The sequence below is a fragment of the Myodes glareolus genome, chromosome 10 (assembly GCF_982192425.1).
Source record: "Myodes glareolus chromosome 10, mMyoGla1.1, whole genome shotgun sequence".
NCBI classification, from domain to species: Eukaryota; Metazoa; Chordata; class Mammalia; order Rodentia; family Cricetidae; genus Myodes; species Myodes glareolus.
Genome location: NC_142035.1, coordinates 52,280,135 through 52,294,372, shown reverse-complemented (window position 1 = coordinate 52,294,372; position 14,238 = coordinate 52,280,135). Strand labels below are relative to the sequence as shown.

Here is a 14,238-nt window from a genome sequence, read left to right as displayed (position 1 = left end):
AATTGGCAATTTCAGGTCAACTCCTTTTCTTCTTCAAAATTTATTGATAAAGAGATATGAATCAGGTTGTAATCTTTAACTTGATACAGAGAGATACATACTAAAACTGAATACATGACTGATCATTTGATTTCCAGCAGCCAGGTCTGGAACCCCCATTTCTGGACACCCAGACTCACAGCAACTGTTGTGATAGAAACAGGTTGTGGTACTTGAGGAGTGGGGGGATCATAGTGAGAGTACCACCATATTTACCTCTTGACTCTCCGTTAGCAAGGTGTTTGAAGATACCATGCCTTTGTCTTACCTTCTGCAAGGTGGACATAACGAAACAGTACATGAACTGTCCTCCCCCAGGTCAAGACGAGCAGTAAGCTAACTAATTCATATAGTGATTATGCCACATAAGACCGTGTCTTAGCCATTATGGTCATTGTCTTCACGAGCAGGCTTCCTAAGGTCTACTCCAGAATAAAAAGCCCTAAATTGGTCTTTTCTAGAGATCTGTGACTATCACTCCCCAGACATGCACACCCCCTTTCCTGCAGGCCCTAACTCCAGGCATCAGGGAGGAACACCAGTTGTCTCTGGTAATGATAGTGCTTTGTCTACACAAGCTTTGCTTGCTTACAAAACTACTCATAGGTATTGAATAGCTACACACGGGCAAACCTTGAGTGAGATGACTTGGTTAAAAGGTGTTGAGTTATTTGGGGAATTTGGGAGATGTTCTCCTTCTCTTTTAACCAAAGAGTCAAGCAGAGAAGAACGAAGAGTTTTAAAAAATGGTATCTTTTTGCTGATAACACAGAGTCTGGACTTTGAGACTGTGGACCAAAGATTCTTTTTTTCTGTACTTTCCAGAGGCAGAGATGAAGGGATGCAAGGTATTGAGAGTGTGGGTTTGGTGCCATCCCTCCATCAGAAAAATGAGAGGATCATAAGCATTCTCTCCCTAACATCTGCTGTGCCCAACATGGAAACCACGGGTCATCCACGGGCATTTGAATATAGAACAATTGAATTTAAAATACTTTCTTACATTTGCCGCCCAGGACCCATTTCAAGGGAGGCACTGCAACAGTGGACGGAGAGTTGACTCCCAGTCAATTCCTTTAATCTTCTACCTCAACCCCACCTACAGAGGATGCTCTTCTAGCAGGTGTCACCTCCTCCTACTGTATTCCCAATCTTTACTGAGTGGAAAATTACTGAGGCCAGACATGTCATTTAAGTCACATGAAATGGAAAGTAAATCAATTATGAATGAGAACCTGGCAGACTATCCCATGTTTGAGGGGGGTCCAAGCCACAGGACAGAGACTTCGAGACCTCCGTTTTGACTGCCCTGACAACCTCTTGCTTATTTTTGTTTGGGTTTCCAGCTATTTTCCAAAACCTTAAGGTTTCCAGGTAAAAAGCCACCTGAAGTATGAACTCATCCACAAATGGCTAATCCACCGGAAACTACTTTGCACATGCTCCACTGCCCTCTGTGCAGGCTTTGCTCATGATCCTGGACACTCTGCGGGGTTTGCGCATGCTCCTCTGCACTCTATGCAGGCTTTGCGCATGATCCTGGGCACTCTGCACGGTTTGCGCATGCTCCTCTGCACTGTGCAGGCACAGACAGGTGCAATGGTGGAAGGCTGATTCTGAGAGGGCGTGTCCAGAACTCTCAGCCGTGTTGTTCTTTTAAAGAGATTTTAGTGCCATATTTTTCCATCATAAAATATCACAACCTTAACAATATAGCTTGATTCAGAAAAAATGCACACAACTCAAAAACTTTCATAAGTGATTTAAAGTATATTTGATATATTTTAATATTTTATTTTATACTATGATAATTTTAATTTTAGTTTCTGATCTGAACCATTTTTATTACCTTAAATTTAACTTTAACTGTAATTATTTGTCTACATTTTAGTGAATGAACTAACTTTTATTTACAAAATTACAAAAGTGATTGCTTGCAAATATAAATTATGATGCATTTGATGCGCAAAATCCTCACCTTTTATCAATTCAGAATCATAACATGAATTTTATCTTTAGTGTCTTTTCTTCTAAACTGCTGTTGTTTAAGAACATTAATTGCAATATAAAGAAATAGCATTCAAAGTGTATGAAAACAAACCATTTAGGGTACTTAGGAGCACTTTTTAAACTCTTATTTACATAAATAATTTACATATTGATTTAAATTGCTCTGTATTTGTATGTTTCCTTAAGGCAACAGAGAGAGAATTCACATTGCTCTATGGCATTCTCCGCATCATCCAAGTCACCTTGTCACTGAAAGCAGTGTCTTTTAAAATATTTATAATTGAGAATTTATAATGCATAATGGTAATCCTTCCTTGGTGACTCTACATTATTACAGATTTGCTAAACTTGCAAATGCAAATACTTCAGTGTGTGTTATGCTAATCTGAGATTGAGTCATGCAATAGTGAATACTCACAGCAACAAATTGGTTATTTTCTAATTTAATGATGTCTCCAACTTTAACGTTCATCCATTTTTCATTCTGCAACCTGAGAAAAGAATAGAAATAGTTTGTTCAGCAAGGGAGAAGAATAAAAAGCATAACCAAAGGTTATCTCCATATGCTGTAATAGAGCAAAAGAACCAGACAAGCCTTTGCTAAAATGAGTAATTCCAGGGATGCATTCACAACCAATGAGCAACATGGGTGTCGTGGAGGTTAAGTAATTTGTCTGTGGATGTCTGGTGGAGTAATGACATACCTAGCTAAAGCTCAAAATGCCTAACTCTTGGCTGAGGGTCTGTGAAACCCAGTCATGATGCCAGCTCGACGCCACTTTTATACAACCTCCATGGTCTCTCAGAAAATCCAACTACTTGCATTCTTTTCAAGCTCTCAACTAGCAAGTACAAACAGCAAACAGCACTACCATTATCTCAGAAGTCACTTAACGCGAGACAAAAATAAATGAGATGATAGCAGCAGAAGAGAGCAGTCTAGGGCAATTGGTGAAATGCAAATAGAAGGAAAATTTTATAAAGGACAAGGAAGATGGGTGGCAAAAGAATGCCTGGAAGACCAAATGAAAAAAACCTACACAGTAGCCATAGAGATGCTGTGGAAGGTGGCTTTGGTGGCATTCTACCAGCCTAAGACTAGCGGCTCAGAACAGGGATCAGCAAGCTGCAAACTCTCTTTGAAGCTTGTGTATGCAATGGAGTCCCGTGCCTACTCTTCAAGTTCACAAAGGGTTTGGAAGGACCAGCAATTGTGTTTATTAGATCAAGCCTTGGGGGACAAGTGAGTCAGGGTTGCCCAAGCCAGACAGGCCTGGAAGAAACAGACCACCTGTGGCTGGATACTGCCCCATTGCTCCTGCCTTCCAAAACAAACTTTTTGAAATGTTTGGCTTTCCAACTGATAGTTCTCATCCTGCTTCTTAGAAATCCCTTCTTAGAAGCAAAGACTGTTGGAACAGGATAGGTGTCCCTAGAAAGCCAGGTGAATTCTACTGTGCAGCTTTTCAGAACTGGCCCAATGGACCTGCTTTAGAGACTGGAGAATAGATTTAAATATTTATCCAATTGTGAAATGCGCCTCCCACTATCAACCCTGCTGGGTCATTTGGCTCAAGAGCTCAAAGGATTGTTCTTTAATATGGATCCAAGTACATGTTGTTCTGGAAATTCCTCAGCTGTAGCATTTTTGTCTCTAGCCAAAATTAGAACACTTGTTTTCAGTGCCATGCTCGGCCATAGTCTCGAGCCCGGTGACACTGTGAGAACAGGGGAAGGCTCGCTTGTCTTTCTCTAAGGTACGGAGTATTGCTGTTTATTTCTCCTGGGGACTCCCCGCTTGCAGCATCAGGGGCATTCCTCAGGGGACTGTCTACTGGAGAGATGGCATGCTGGGGTAGAGGACACCTTGCATAGCTTATGGGAACTGCATTGCTACTGCAATGCTCCACAGTCTCTATGGAAAGCTTCTGCTTGGAGAAGCTAGGACTATGTTAAATTTCGTTTTTAAATTCTACACCTCCCACTTCCACGTTCTACCCTCACTTGAGTTTTAGATACAACCAATTATTTTGCACATAAGCACACACTTTGTGATACTTGGGATGTTGGACCCTGAACGTGATTGCTCCCAGTCTCAGCATTCCTTAGTAGTCTACAGTTCTTCATGTGGACTCGAGGCTTGTGAGTCGTCCCATGTCACTGCTAATGTGGCCATTGGTGTCATCCTTGTTGAGCTCCTGCTTAGGGAGTCATGTTGGTGAGACCTCCCGGCTGTAACTTCTGGCACTCTTAGAAGACACAATCTCACAGCAAATTGCCTGGTCTTCTGGCTTTTACAATCTTCCCCTCCCCTTCTTCAGTGTTCCCTGATAGGTAGGATAGTCTTATTGCAGATAGTACATTGGCCGGCCCCGGGCTCCACAACTGTGTATTTCACTTAGTTGTGGTTTTCTGTAACAGTGTCCATTTGTTGCAAAGTTAAGTTTCCTTGATGAGGGGTGAAAATTACACTTCCTTGTATTCAGAGTGTCGTTAGGGGTTGTGATGGTTTAGTAAAAGCAGTGGTTGTAGGTTTTCCTCTAAGATTCCTGACTTCACTAACACTGGGTGGTTGGCTAGGTTTCCAGTCCCAGGTATGATTTCCCTCTTGCTGAGTGAGCCTTAAGTCCAACTAGATACCTGTTGGTTACTGCCAAGGTATGTATGTCATTCCTGCACCCTTAGGGCTATCTGCCATGCTGATCATTGTTTACATACATATTGTAACATGCCGTGCTGGTTTGATTCTGTTGCTATGAGAAGGGTATTGGATCCCCTTGAACTGGAGTTTCAGATGGTTGTGAGCCACCATGTATGTGCAGGAAATTCAACTTGGGTCCTCTAGAGAAGCAGTCAACCCTCTTAACTTCTTGGCCATCTCTCCAGCCCCATGAAAGCTTTCTTTACGTTACCTGTAAGTACCAGGCTTCAACTAGAACCCAGCTTTAGCTATGAAATACATACCATTAATAAATCTACATTTATTGCTCATCTTACTTTGCTTTCTGTATTAAGTACATCTGACCTGCTTAAAAATGTAGAATTGGGGCATGCCAGCAATGACGATAAAAAAAAAAAATCACCTTTCACTGGTTCGATATGATTTGCTCTACTCTGAGAACCAAATGTTTCTGGACACAACATCCCTAACTTCTCAACACAAAATCTAACTAAAAGTAACCCCAAGAGATTACGAACCTTGTCCCTTATTAGATCTGCAATCATATTTAGTGCTAAACAGTTTCTAAGAAAAAAATGTTTTAATTCACTTTAAAATAAATTATGATGTTTATCTTCTTGAGTTCCTCAGAAACAGACTAACGGACGGGTAAAATTCTTGAGTGGCTGACCACCCACCAACATGTGATGTCATCTTTCGCTAATGAATTCAAGACCACCCTAATATGGCCAGAATCATCACTGGAAGCTATACACAATGCTGAATGTCAGGGCTATAAGGGGCATTAGGTACAAACTATACACATCAAATAATCTAGAAAATAGGGGAAAGCATAAATCTGGTTCTTAAATGGATACCTATAAATCCTCCTCGTCCTCTAAGACTTGAAGCACATGGATATTCTTCCAAGCCCAACGAAGGGCACCTGCACTTTAGAAAAATGACCTCACTGTTAGAGTGTCGGCCATGCATTTGTCATCAGTAGTCCAGGGAGGAAATTGATGGAGCTGAAGAATCATCTAATAAAGGATGTATTAACTTTCAGTCCTCAAGATAGTTCAAGCTTTCCCCCTTGTACAGTGAGCTCATCAGAAAACTATATGCCTGGACTCTATTACGCTGATCCCTCTAGACTTGTCTTCTCAGAACCATGACTTCAATCAGGATTTACTGATGGTCATAAGTGAAGTATCTCTCTCTCTCTCTCTCTCTCTCTCTCTCTCTCTCTCTCTCTCTCTCTCTCTGAGGCTTCAGCCATTACATCATTTGCATTTCTCTCAGCACCAGAATAAATCACACTGGTCATGAGCACTAGATAATACATCTGTCCACCGGACCATCCGTTTTGTATCCTCGGCACCTCTGTTATTAGGAGAAATAGCATTTAAGTTCATGTTTCCAATGTATAGACAAGTCATAGAGGATCGTTTAAACAAAAACTAGAAAATTCCACTAAGGGACTCTGTCTTCTGAAGATAACAGATAATCTTGATACCTGACAATACAAAACTCTGTTTAGAGAGGATTAGAGGCTGGAGTTAAATTTTTTTTTTGTACTTCAAGGATAAAATACTGGCTTCCTACTTATGACAGAAACCATGTAAAATACTAAAAAGAGCACGTGTTGTAGGACCACAAAGCATACACCTTACCACTAATCAACCATGGGACTTTGCTCGAGAATTCGACTAAAACTGGAGTTTACATCCACGACGTGTGAACTGGCACCTGACAGCCTTTCACAGTATCTGTTAGAGCGCGGTCTTCAAAGTTGCACAGACCCATCTGGCGCTTAAACAATCATCTTCCACGTCATCTGCGACCCTCAAATGAGACAACTTCTTAAAAGTATTTCTAAATTGTAAAGTAATGCATGCATCTAAAGTACTGCGGCTATTTTTATTATTACTAGGCACGTCGTCATAAGGATAGCAAGTTGATTTTATTGTGAGTCCTTGAAGGAGCCATTTGGGCTCACTGTTGGAGCCATGGTAACTGCTTGTGTTTTCTCCCATCAGGAATTTGTCGCCACCAGTCCAATCAGAGACTCTCTCGTGACAGTTGGGATTCTACGGCCATAACTCAATAAATAATACTTTATTTTATTCATCACGGTTGATGGTCCTTTTTTCTCTACTCTCTCTGCTTTATATCCAGAACAATAGATTCAAGTGACTTTGTTTTACCTGCTAGTCATTCTGCTGTGGTTTAGAAACACCCACCAAAGACCCATTCGTTAAAGAGCTGGTCACTCTGCGGTGCTGCTGACGGGCAAGGAAACTTTTAGTACCTGGGGTCTAACAAAAGTAAGGTAGGTCACTGAGGGAGAATCTTGAGGAGGCAATTAGGATCCAGACCCATACCCCCATTTTTCTTCCTAGCAAGGAAGAAGGGAGTGATCTCCTCCTGCACACACTCCTGTCTTAGTTTCCTAAGCCTCACGGCAGGTCCAGAAACAACAGAGTCAGCGGACTATGGGCTAAATTGCTGCCTTTTTCTTTGTTCTCTCACGTGTTTGGTCCTCTAGAAGAGGCCTGGAAAGGGGCTCCAGGTAGAAGCGCTTGCCACAAATCATGAGGACTGAGTGTGAACACCAATACACACATAACAAGCTGTATGCCCTACAAATGTCTTTAACTACAGCACTGAGGGATCCAACATCCTCTTCTGGCCCCCATATGTACACACACACACATACTCACACACACACACACACACACACACACACACACACACGTGTGTGTGTATGCTCACGCCGGCACACACATGCATACATAATTAAATCATGAAAAAACCCAAAATGTGAGGATGAACACAAATATCAAGAAGTTGTTGATAGCTATCAAGAGGTAGTATGTATATGTATATGTGTATATGTATATGTATATATATAAAGATTCATTGTACTGTTCTATTTGTGTACCTTTGTGTTTGAAAATCCAACAAAAATATATGATGATGATAAAGACAGATAGATAGATGGATAGATAGATAGATGATAGATAGATAGATAATTGATTGATTAATTGGTAGGTAAATTACATAGACATAAATTATATATACATAAATAAGTAGATGATTGATAGATTTGATTAATAGATTTTAAAGATGTATAGCTAGATGATAAATAGGCAATAGATAGGTGATAGATCGATAATAGATGATAGATAAATAATCCTACTTATGCTTACAGCCTTCACTGATACAACCAAAGTTTATGACATTGCCACCTTTCCTGGATATAACTTGTCTTCCTCTACTATCCAGTATCTATGCAGCAGCCAGAGAAATTTCCGTGTTATCCCTACAGTTTTCCTGTCAAAAGCTTCCATAGCCTCTCATGACATGTAACCTAAAACCGAAGTCAGCATTCTTCACAATTACCAATAAGAAATGTATCTTGACTGAGCATGGTTGCTCATACCTGTAATCCCACCACTTGGAATTCTGAAACACGAGGCTAACCACAAGTTTGAGTCTATCCTAAGCTGCACAGTGAGTTCAAGAACAGCCTAGGCTATAGAACGAGACCCTGTCTAAAACATAAAAATAGTAGCTGGCCTTTGTTAGCCCCTCAGAGAACTCTCCTTTATTCAGCACCCCAACATTGATGGGGACCTTATTACTACCCAGCTCATTTCCAATCTTGGGCTTTTACCCATGATCTTGCCAGAACTATCTCCCTCTGAAACAAAATCTTACTTCTGTCAAGAGGCCATCATATCCACCCCCACTAACTCCCTGCCCCCAGCCACTACCCAGGGCATCCAACCCCAATAACTAACCCCTTGAGTCCAGTTGGTGCTGACCACATGTGCATTGGGGCGAAGTCATTCACTCAGATATGGGGAACCTGAAATCACGTTGTTTATTTATATGACTGGTTTTCTCATTGGGAAGCAGGCTAAGGCTGTCTGGCTACTTGTTTCTGTATGTTTGACATGAAGGAGTGCACCTGCCATGCTGTGAGATTGGAAGATATTTGCTGAGTGGAGTAACAATGCATGTATAGTCACTCACACGTATGTACTTATTTACACAGTTAGCTCTGGAATAAATGTAAGAAACACTTCCATATGACTGTTCTTACTGGTGAGACCTAAGACGGTGTAAGAGAGATAACACAGAGAAAAGCAAGAAGCGAGGGACGCTGTGGATGGCTACAACATAAAACACATCAGGTTGGAGAAGAACAACCTTGTTCATTTTTTTTATAAACAACAGACTTCAGATTTACATTTCACATGTGCAAAGAGTCAAGCTGCATCTCTAATAGAGCATGTCCTTCATTCTTCTGTCTCCAGTTTCTCCAGAATAATCTGTGCTTTGAGTGCACCCTGCTAGTTGAAAAAGTGAGTGTGTGCTCCTGAATTCCACATATAAGGAGCACCTTACTATCAGCCAGTCTTGGACTAAGCAAGGGGTTGCGGTATCAATCAGTTCTTAAGAGGCTGATGAGGAAGAGTGCTGAAAAGGACTGAGTTCTAGACTGAAGTGCTGTGCACTGCGGGAGCATTCATGGTTGCCATGGCAGCGCAGAAGTTGATGGGAAGAGCTAGAAGGAAAGAATGCATTGGAGTTCTGAGAAGACCAGTGTTCTAGTGTGGCTGGAGGGGGGTGCTAGAAAGGGGTGGGAAGGCTCGAAAATAGGAATGTATTTGATCTGCGTTATTTTGCGAGAAGAAAATAGGGAGGAATGTGGATGATTCAGCAATGCCCAATCCAGCTTGGAGAAGCGCCTCTCAAGCCAACAGAAACCTTTAGGTAACATCCTAGAATACCATATTGTTTCCTACAGGAGGAATGTTTTAGAAGACGATATTTAAAATATATTCCCTCACAGAACACAAAGAAGTGCAGGCCAATGTTAAATAATGAGTATAAATAGGCAACTCACAAAAAAAAAGAAATAAAAAAAAGCAGATAAATATGTTGGAAAACTAGAAATCAGGTGTGCAAGACCGATCTCCACACTTAACAGATTGACCCAGACTTTTAAAAGCTAATGCTCAAAGTCATGATGATGCTGTTGGAAAGCTGCATCCATTCGTTCAGATATGAGGAGAAATTGTCATAAACGTCCTGGAAATGAACTCAGCAATACTGGATGCAAGAAGGGATACACTTCAAGTACAAAGAAAGAGGATGAAGAAAGAAAATGAAGAAGCAGCAGTTAGTTCCCAACACAGGAAGAAAGGGCATCCCTGCCAGGCTGGCTGCAGGCAGGTGATCCCTTAGCCACATGAAATAAAGCCCAAGGAAAAACAAGTCTTTCGAAATTCCCTTCTGTAACGAAGGGTCGAGTGTAAAAGCAGAAAGGCCAACCAAGAAAATCAGATGCTTGCTAAGTTCTCCATCCAGACAAAAAGTAACATAGACCCTGGTGCCCGCAGCATATGGAGGAGGGGACATATTCCTTTCCCAATTTTTGATTTGTCTTGTTCCTATATGCTTAAATACATATTATACTACTTGTTTGTTAAAATTTCAGCAGGAAGGGTTATGTGGAAGAAAACAAATTTCCCTCTGAAATCAGGCACCTAGCAATTTAAGTCCTGGCTCCCAGATTCCAGACCGTGCTACTGAGCCAGTGTTTGCAGAGCCGACACCCCTCCACTGACGCTGATAGAGACAGTGAACAGACCGCAACCAGGGCCAGTAATTTCCAACAGACACTTAATAACTAAGTCTAGAAAGGGGGTGGGGGGAAACGGTTCTTTCCTTTTGGCAGAAAACAACATTTTTTTTATATTTTAAATTATTTACAGTTCATATGGTTTCCATGCCCCCTCTCCAGAAGCAAGGGCCTCATCCCCCTGCCTGCCTCAATGCTGCACACGTGACTCCTCAGGCAGCCGGCCAGAAGAGCATTTGATTTGAAATGAAGCCTTAAATTTAGTAGTGTGAAGGGGAAGCCAACCTGAACACACACGCCTTGAAGGGACAAGGACACCAGATGGGGCCAGGGGTGAATACAAACTGTCAACCCTACAGTTTAGGAAGCCTTGCTAGGGGGGCAAGGTCGGTAGTAAGGGCACCATAGGCCGTCTCTGCCCTCCATGCCAGTGACTAGAGCCAAGCCTAGAGGTAGATTGAGCTGTCTGCCATGCCGTACCATTTTTCCTCCATTGCTTAGAGTCCGTTCACTCCTCCAGCAACAGTCGGTTCCCCCATCCACAGCTCTCCCCGGGTTTCCTTATTTTAATAACTGGTCAGTTGCACCTGCCAGTCATTTTCTCAGCCAGGACATTTCTGAGCTTCTCCTGTGTTTAGATCTAATGTAGGAGTCACTAGCCTGCTATAGGCTTTCTCTGGGCTGTAGTAACAAATCACCCTGAATATGTGGCCTAAAAGAGAAGAATGTTATTCTCTCTGTGCCAGAAATTTGAAATCCAAAAGCAAGGTGTCAGCAAACACAGAATCCCTCAAGAGGATGGAGGGGGGGGAGATCTGCTTTCCCTGATAGCTTCTGATGGCCCCTGAGTTCTTTTCTGTGGGGCTAGGTAGCTTGAATACCTGCCTTCATGTGTACATTGTGCTCCTTTCTCTATCCCAAGACACTTGTGATTGAGTCTAAGACATACCCTGAGACAGCATCACCTTATCTCAACAACTTAATTACACCACAAAAAAAAAAACTATTTTATTTCAAATAAGGCCACACCCATGGTTCTGATGGTGGGAGGCAGATAGGCTACAAGGACAGTAGAATATAGTATAATCGCAATTGTACCCGAAAAGAACATTGCACAGTGGAGAAGAACAGAAACAGCAAAGACAAAGGAAACAGAAAAGTGCAACAGATGCATGAAATATGAATCACATGAGTCTGGTAAGCAAGATCAAGAAAACGTCTATATTTTATTTATACTCTTCATTTTCTACAGTTTCTATCTGTAGTAGACTGGCCATATGTTAAGTTAAAATTCATAGAGAAAATGAACCCATTAAGAGTATCTCAGGGAACTGAAGGCAGAATGATCCAATAATAGAAAGTTTTAGTGAAGAAACGCTGGTGGGGGGAACTAGTCAATCTAATACTATCAGCATATTGCTTTGCTGTAGAGAGCCTTGAGTTCAGACTGAACAAAAGTATATTTCTAAAGTTAATATTCTTACATCCCTAAAGTCTTTGGAATTTGGGTTTTCAAAGGGAATTCTGAACCTCAATCTATCACTTTTTGTAAAGAAGAAAATGAGCCAAATTTCAAAGCTTACACAGGATCTGCTGCTTGTTTAACTCCCATCGTCGCCCATAATAAGGGTGCAGCAATGGGATCCAGTTGGAGCCAAGAATGACTCAAGTCATACTTAGTGACAAAGTGGGGTCACACATGAGCCCCAGATGCTGAGAAAAGACAATGGGCCAGCCACACTGAACCCCAGTGCGGAAAGGGGAGAAGAGTGAAAGAGCAGAAGACATTTCTAAGGGGGGGAAAGCTGGAATTCATACTGTTTGCTGAGGGGTATGTGATATGAGCCTTCTCTACAAAAGCTGGGGTCAACTCCTCCGCCCTCTCTGAGGCTATTGTGTGAGTGGCTCTTTGAGGGGCTGTAACTTAGTTCTCTGTGCTATATAAACCTGAGAAGAAAATAGGGCTGCTACTGAAGACTCCGTGTGCAGAGCTTTGAATGGGTGACGGCTCCCTGTTATATCAAGATGTCCTCATCTGCGGAAACAGTTGCCCTTTGGAAATTCAACCCTTAAAAATTCCATCTATGCAACATAGTCATTGGATGTGATGGAAAACTGTTATAATAACTCTAACAACTTTGTGGCTTGCACACAGGAGCCAGCCCTTTGACAAGCAGCTCCTTCTGTCCTCAAAGCTGAAAAACAGAAACTGCCCAAGAAATGACCAAGAAAATACTTTTTTAAAATGCAGTTAATTTTTTGAAGGTGAAACTTAATTTGAAATACTTTTTTGTGAATTAGCAATAAGAGGTCAAGATAATTTTTTTCTGTATTTTCACTGCATTCAAACAGCACTTCAAACTCTTCCCATGATTTTACTTTTGAATTCATTGTTAAGTTCATGAAAATATGTCTCATTGACATTGTTTTTGTAAAATAAAATGATTCTTCTCAAGTTTTCCTTACAAATCTGCAAGCTCTTTATACAGGTTATGTGATCACAATGGTATGACCATAATGTGATCATATGTAATTAGAATGGTATGAACATAATGTAAACATATGTAATCACAATAGTATGACTATAATGTGATCGTATGTGATCACAATGGTACGACCATAATGTAAACCTATATGATCACAAGGATATGACCATAATGTGGTCACATGTGATCGTAATGGTATGACCATAATGTGATCACATGTGATCCCAATGTTGTAATCATATACGAGCAATCTAGGTAGTTGGAGGTAAAAGTACTCAGACTGTCTCTCCCTTGTATGAACTGAAAGTCTCCATTACAATCAAAGTAAGATGATGTAACTCAGTGGAGGGTGTACCAATTTTCCAATGGGATCAAGAGTCCCAGTCTTTCATTTAGAAGACACACAGAGACATACTCAATGTGTATCATCAGCAGACATGCTAAATCCATGATGTCAGAGTTTGTTGTTGCTGCAGGTCCTCAATCAGAAAGTGTAAGAGCCTATGAGGAAGCAGTATAAAAGAGGAGGAAAGAAAGAATGTCAGACAGTGGATAGCAGTGATGTGCAGCAAAAAGGTGTCTTCTGGAGGTGACACAACCATTGCACTCATGAGCTGTCTTCATCTGCACAAGACTTGCACAAAATTGGGCCCCCAACATGTTACCATAGATGGGGTGGATGGTTTTACTGCTGAATTCTACAAATCTTTTAAGGAAGATTTAATACTAACACTTCTCAAACTTTTATATAGAATAGGAAAGGAACACTACCAAACTCATCCTATGATGTCATTATAGCTCAGTAGGGAACACTACCAGACTCATCCCATGATGTCATTATAGCTCAGTGAGGGAACACTACCAGACTCATCCTATGATGTCATTATAGCTCAGTGAGGGAACACTACCAGACTCATCCTTTGATACTGTCATTTGTGAGGGAAAATACCAAACTCGCCCTAGAACGCCATTATAACTCAGAGAGGGAACACTACCAAATTCAGCCTAGGATGCCATTATACCTCTGATGCCAAAACCAGACAAAGAAAGAAAACCATAAACCAATCTCCCTGATAGACACGATCTTCAACAACATGCTTTCCAACTGAACTCAAAGTCACATTAAGAAGATTGTTTTCCATAAGCAAGATGATTTCACCCCAAGAATACAAGATAGGTCCAATACAGCACATCAATAAACACAATATACCACATTTAATTCCTGCACTTGGGAGGCAGAAGCAGGCAGATCTTTGTGGGTGCAAGGACAGCCTGGTCTGAAGAGGGAAGTACAGGTCAGCCAGAGTTACACAGAGAAAACCTGTCTCAAAAATAAACAAATAAGGGGGGAAAAAAGAAACAAATTCTGTTGAAACCAGGAGCAAGCA

General features: G+C 41.3%; 1 protein-coding gene across 5 annotated transcripts in view; it reads right to left on the bottom strand.

Moving 5' to 3' along the window:
- Positions 1 to 14,238, bottom strand: part of Atp8b4 (ATPase phospholipid transporting 8B4 (putative)) — a 171,662-nt gene that overhangs the window by 120,236 nt on the left and 37,188 nt on the right. For all 5 annotated transcript variants that reach the window (XM_048459636.3, XM_087911238.1, XM_048459634.3 and 2 more), the window contains exon 7: positions 2,468 to 2,540. In XM_048459636.3, coding sequence (XP_048315593.3) covers positions 2,468 to 2,540 — 73 coding nt within the window. The remainder of the gene's footprint in view (positions 1 to 2,467; positions 2,541 to 14,238) is intronic.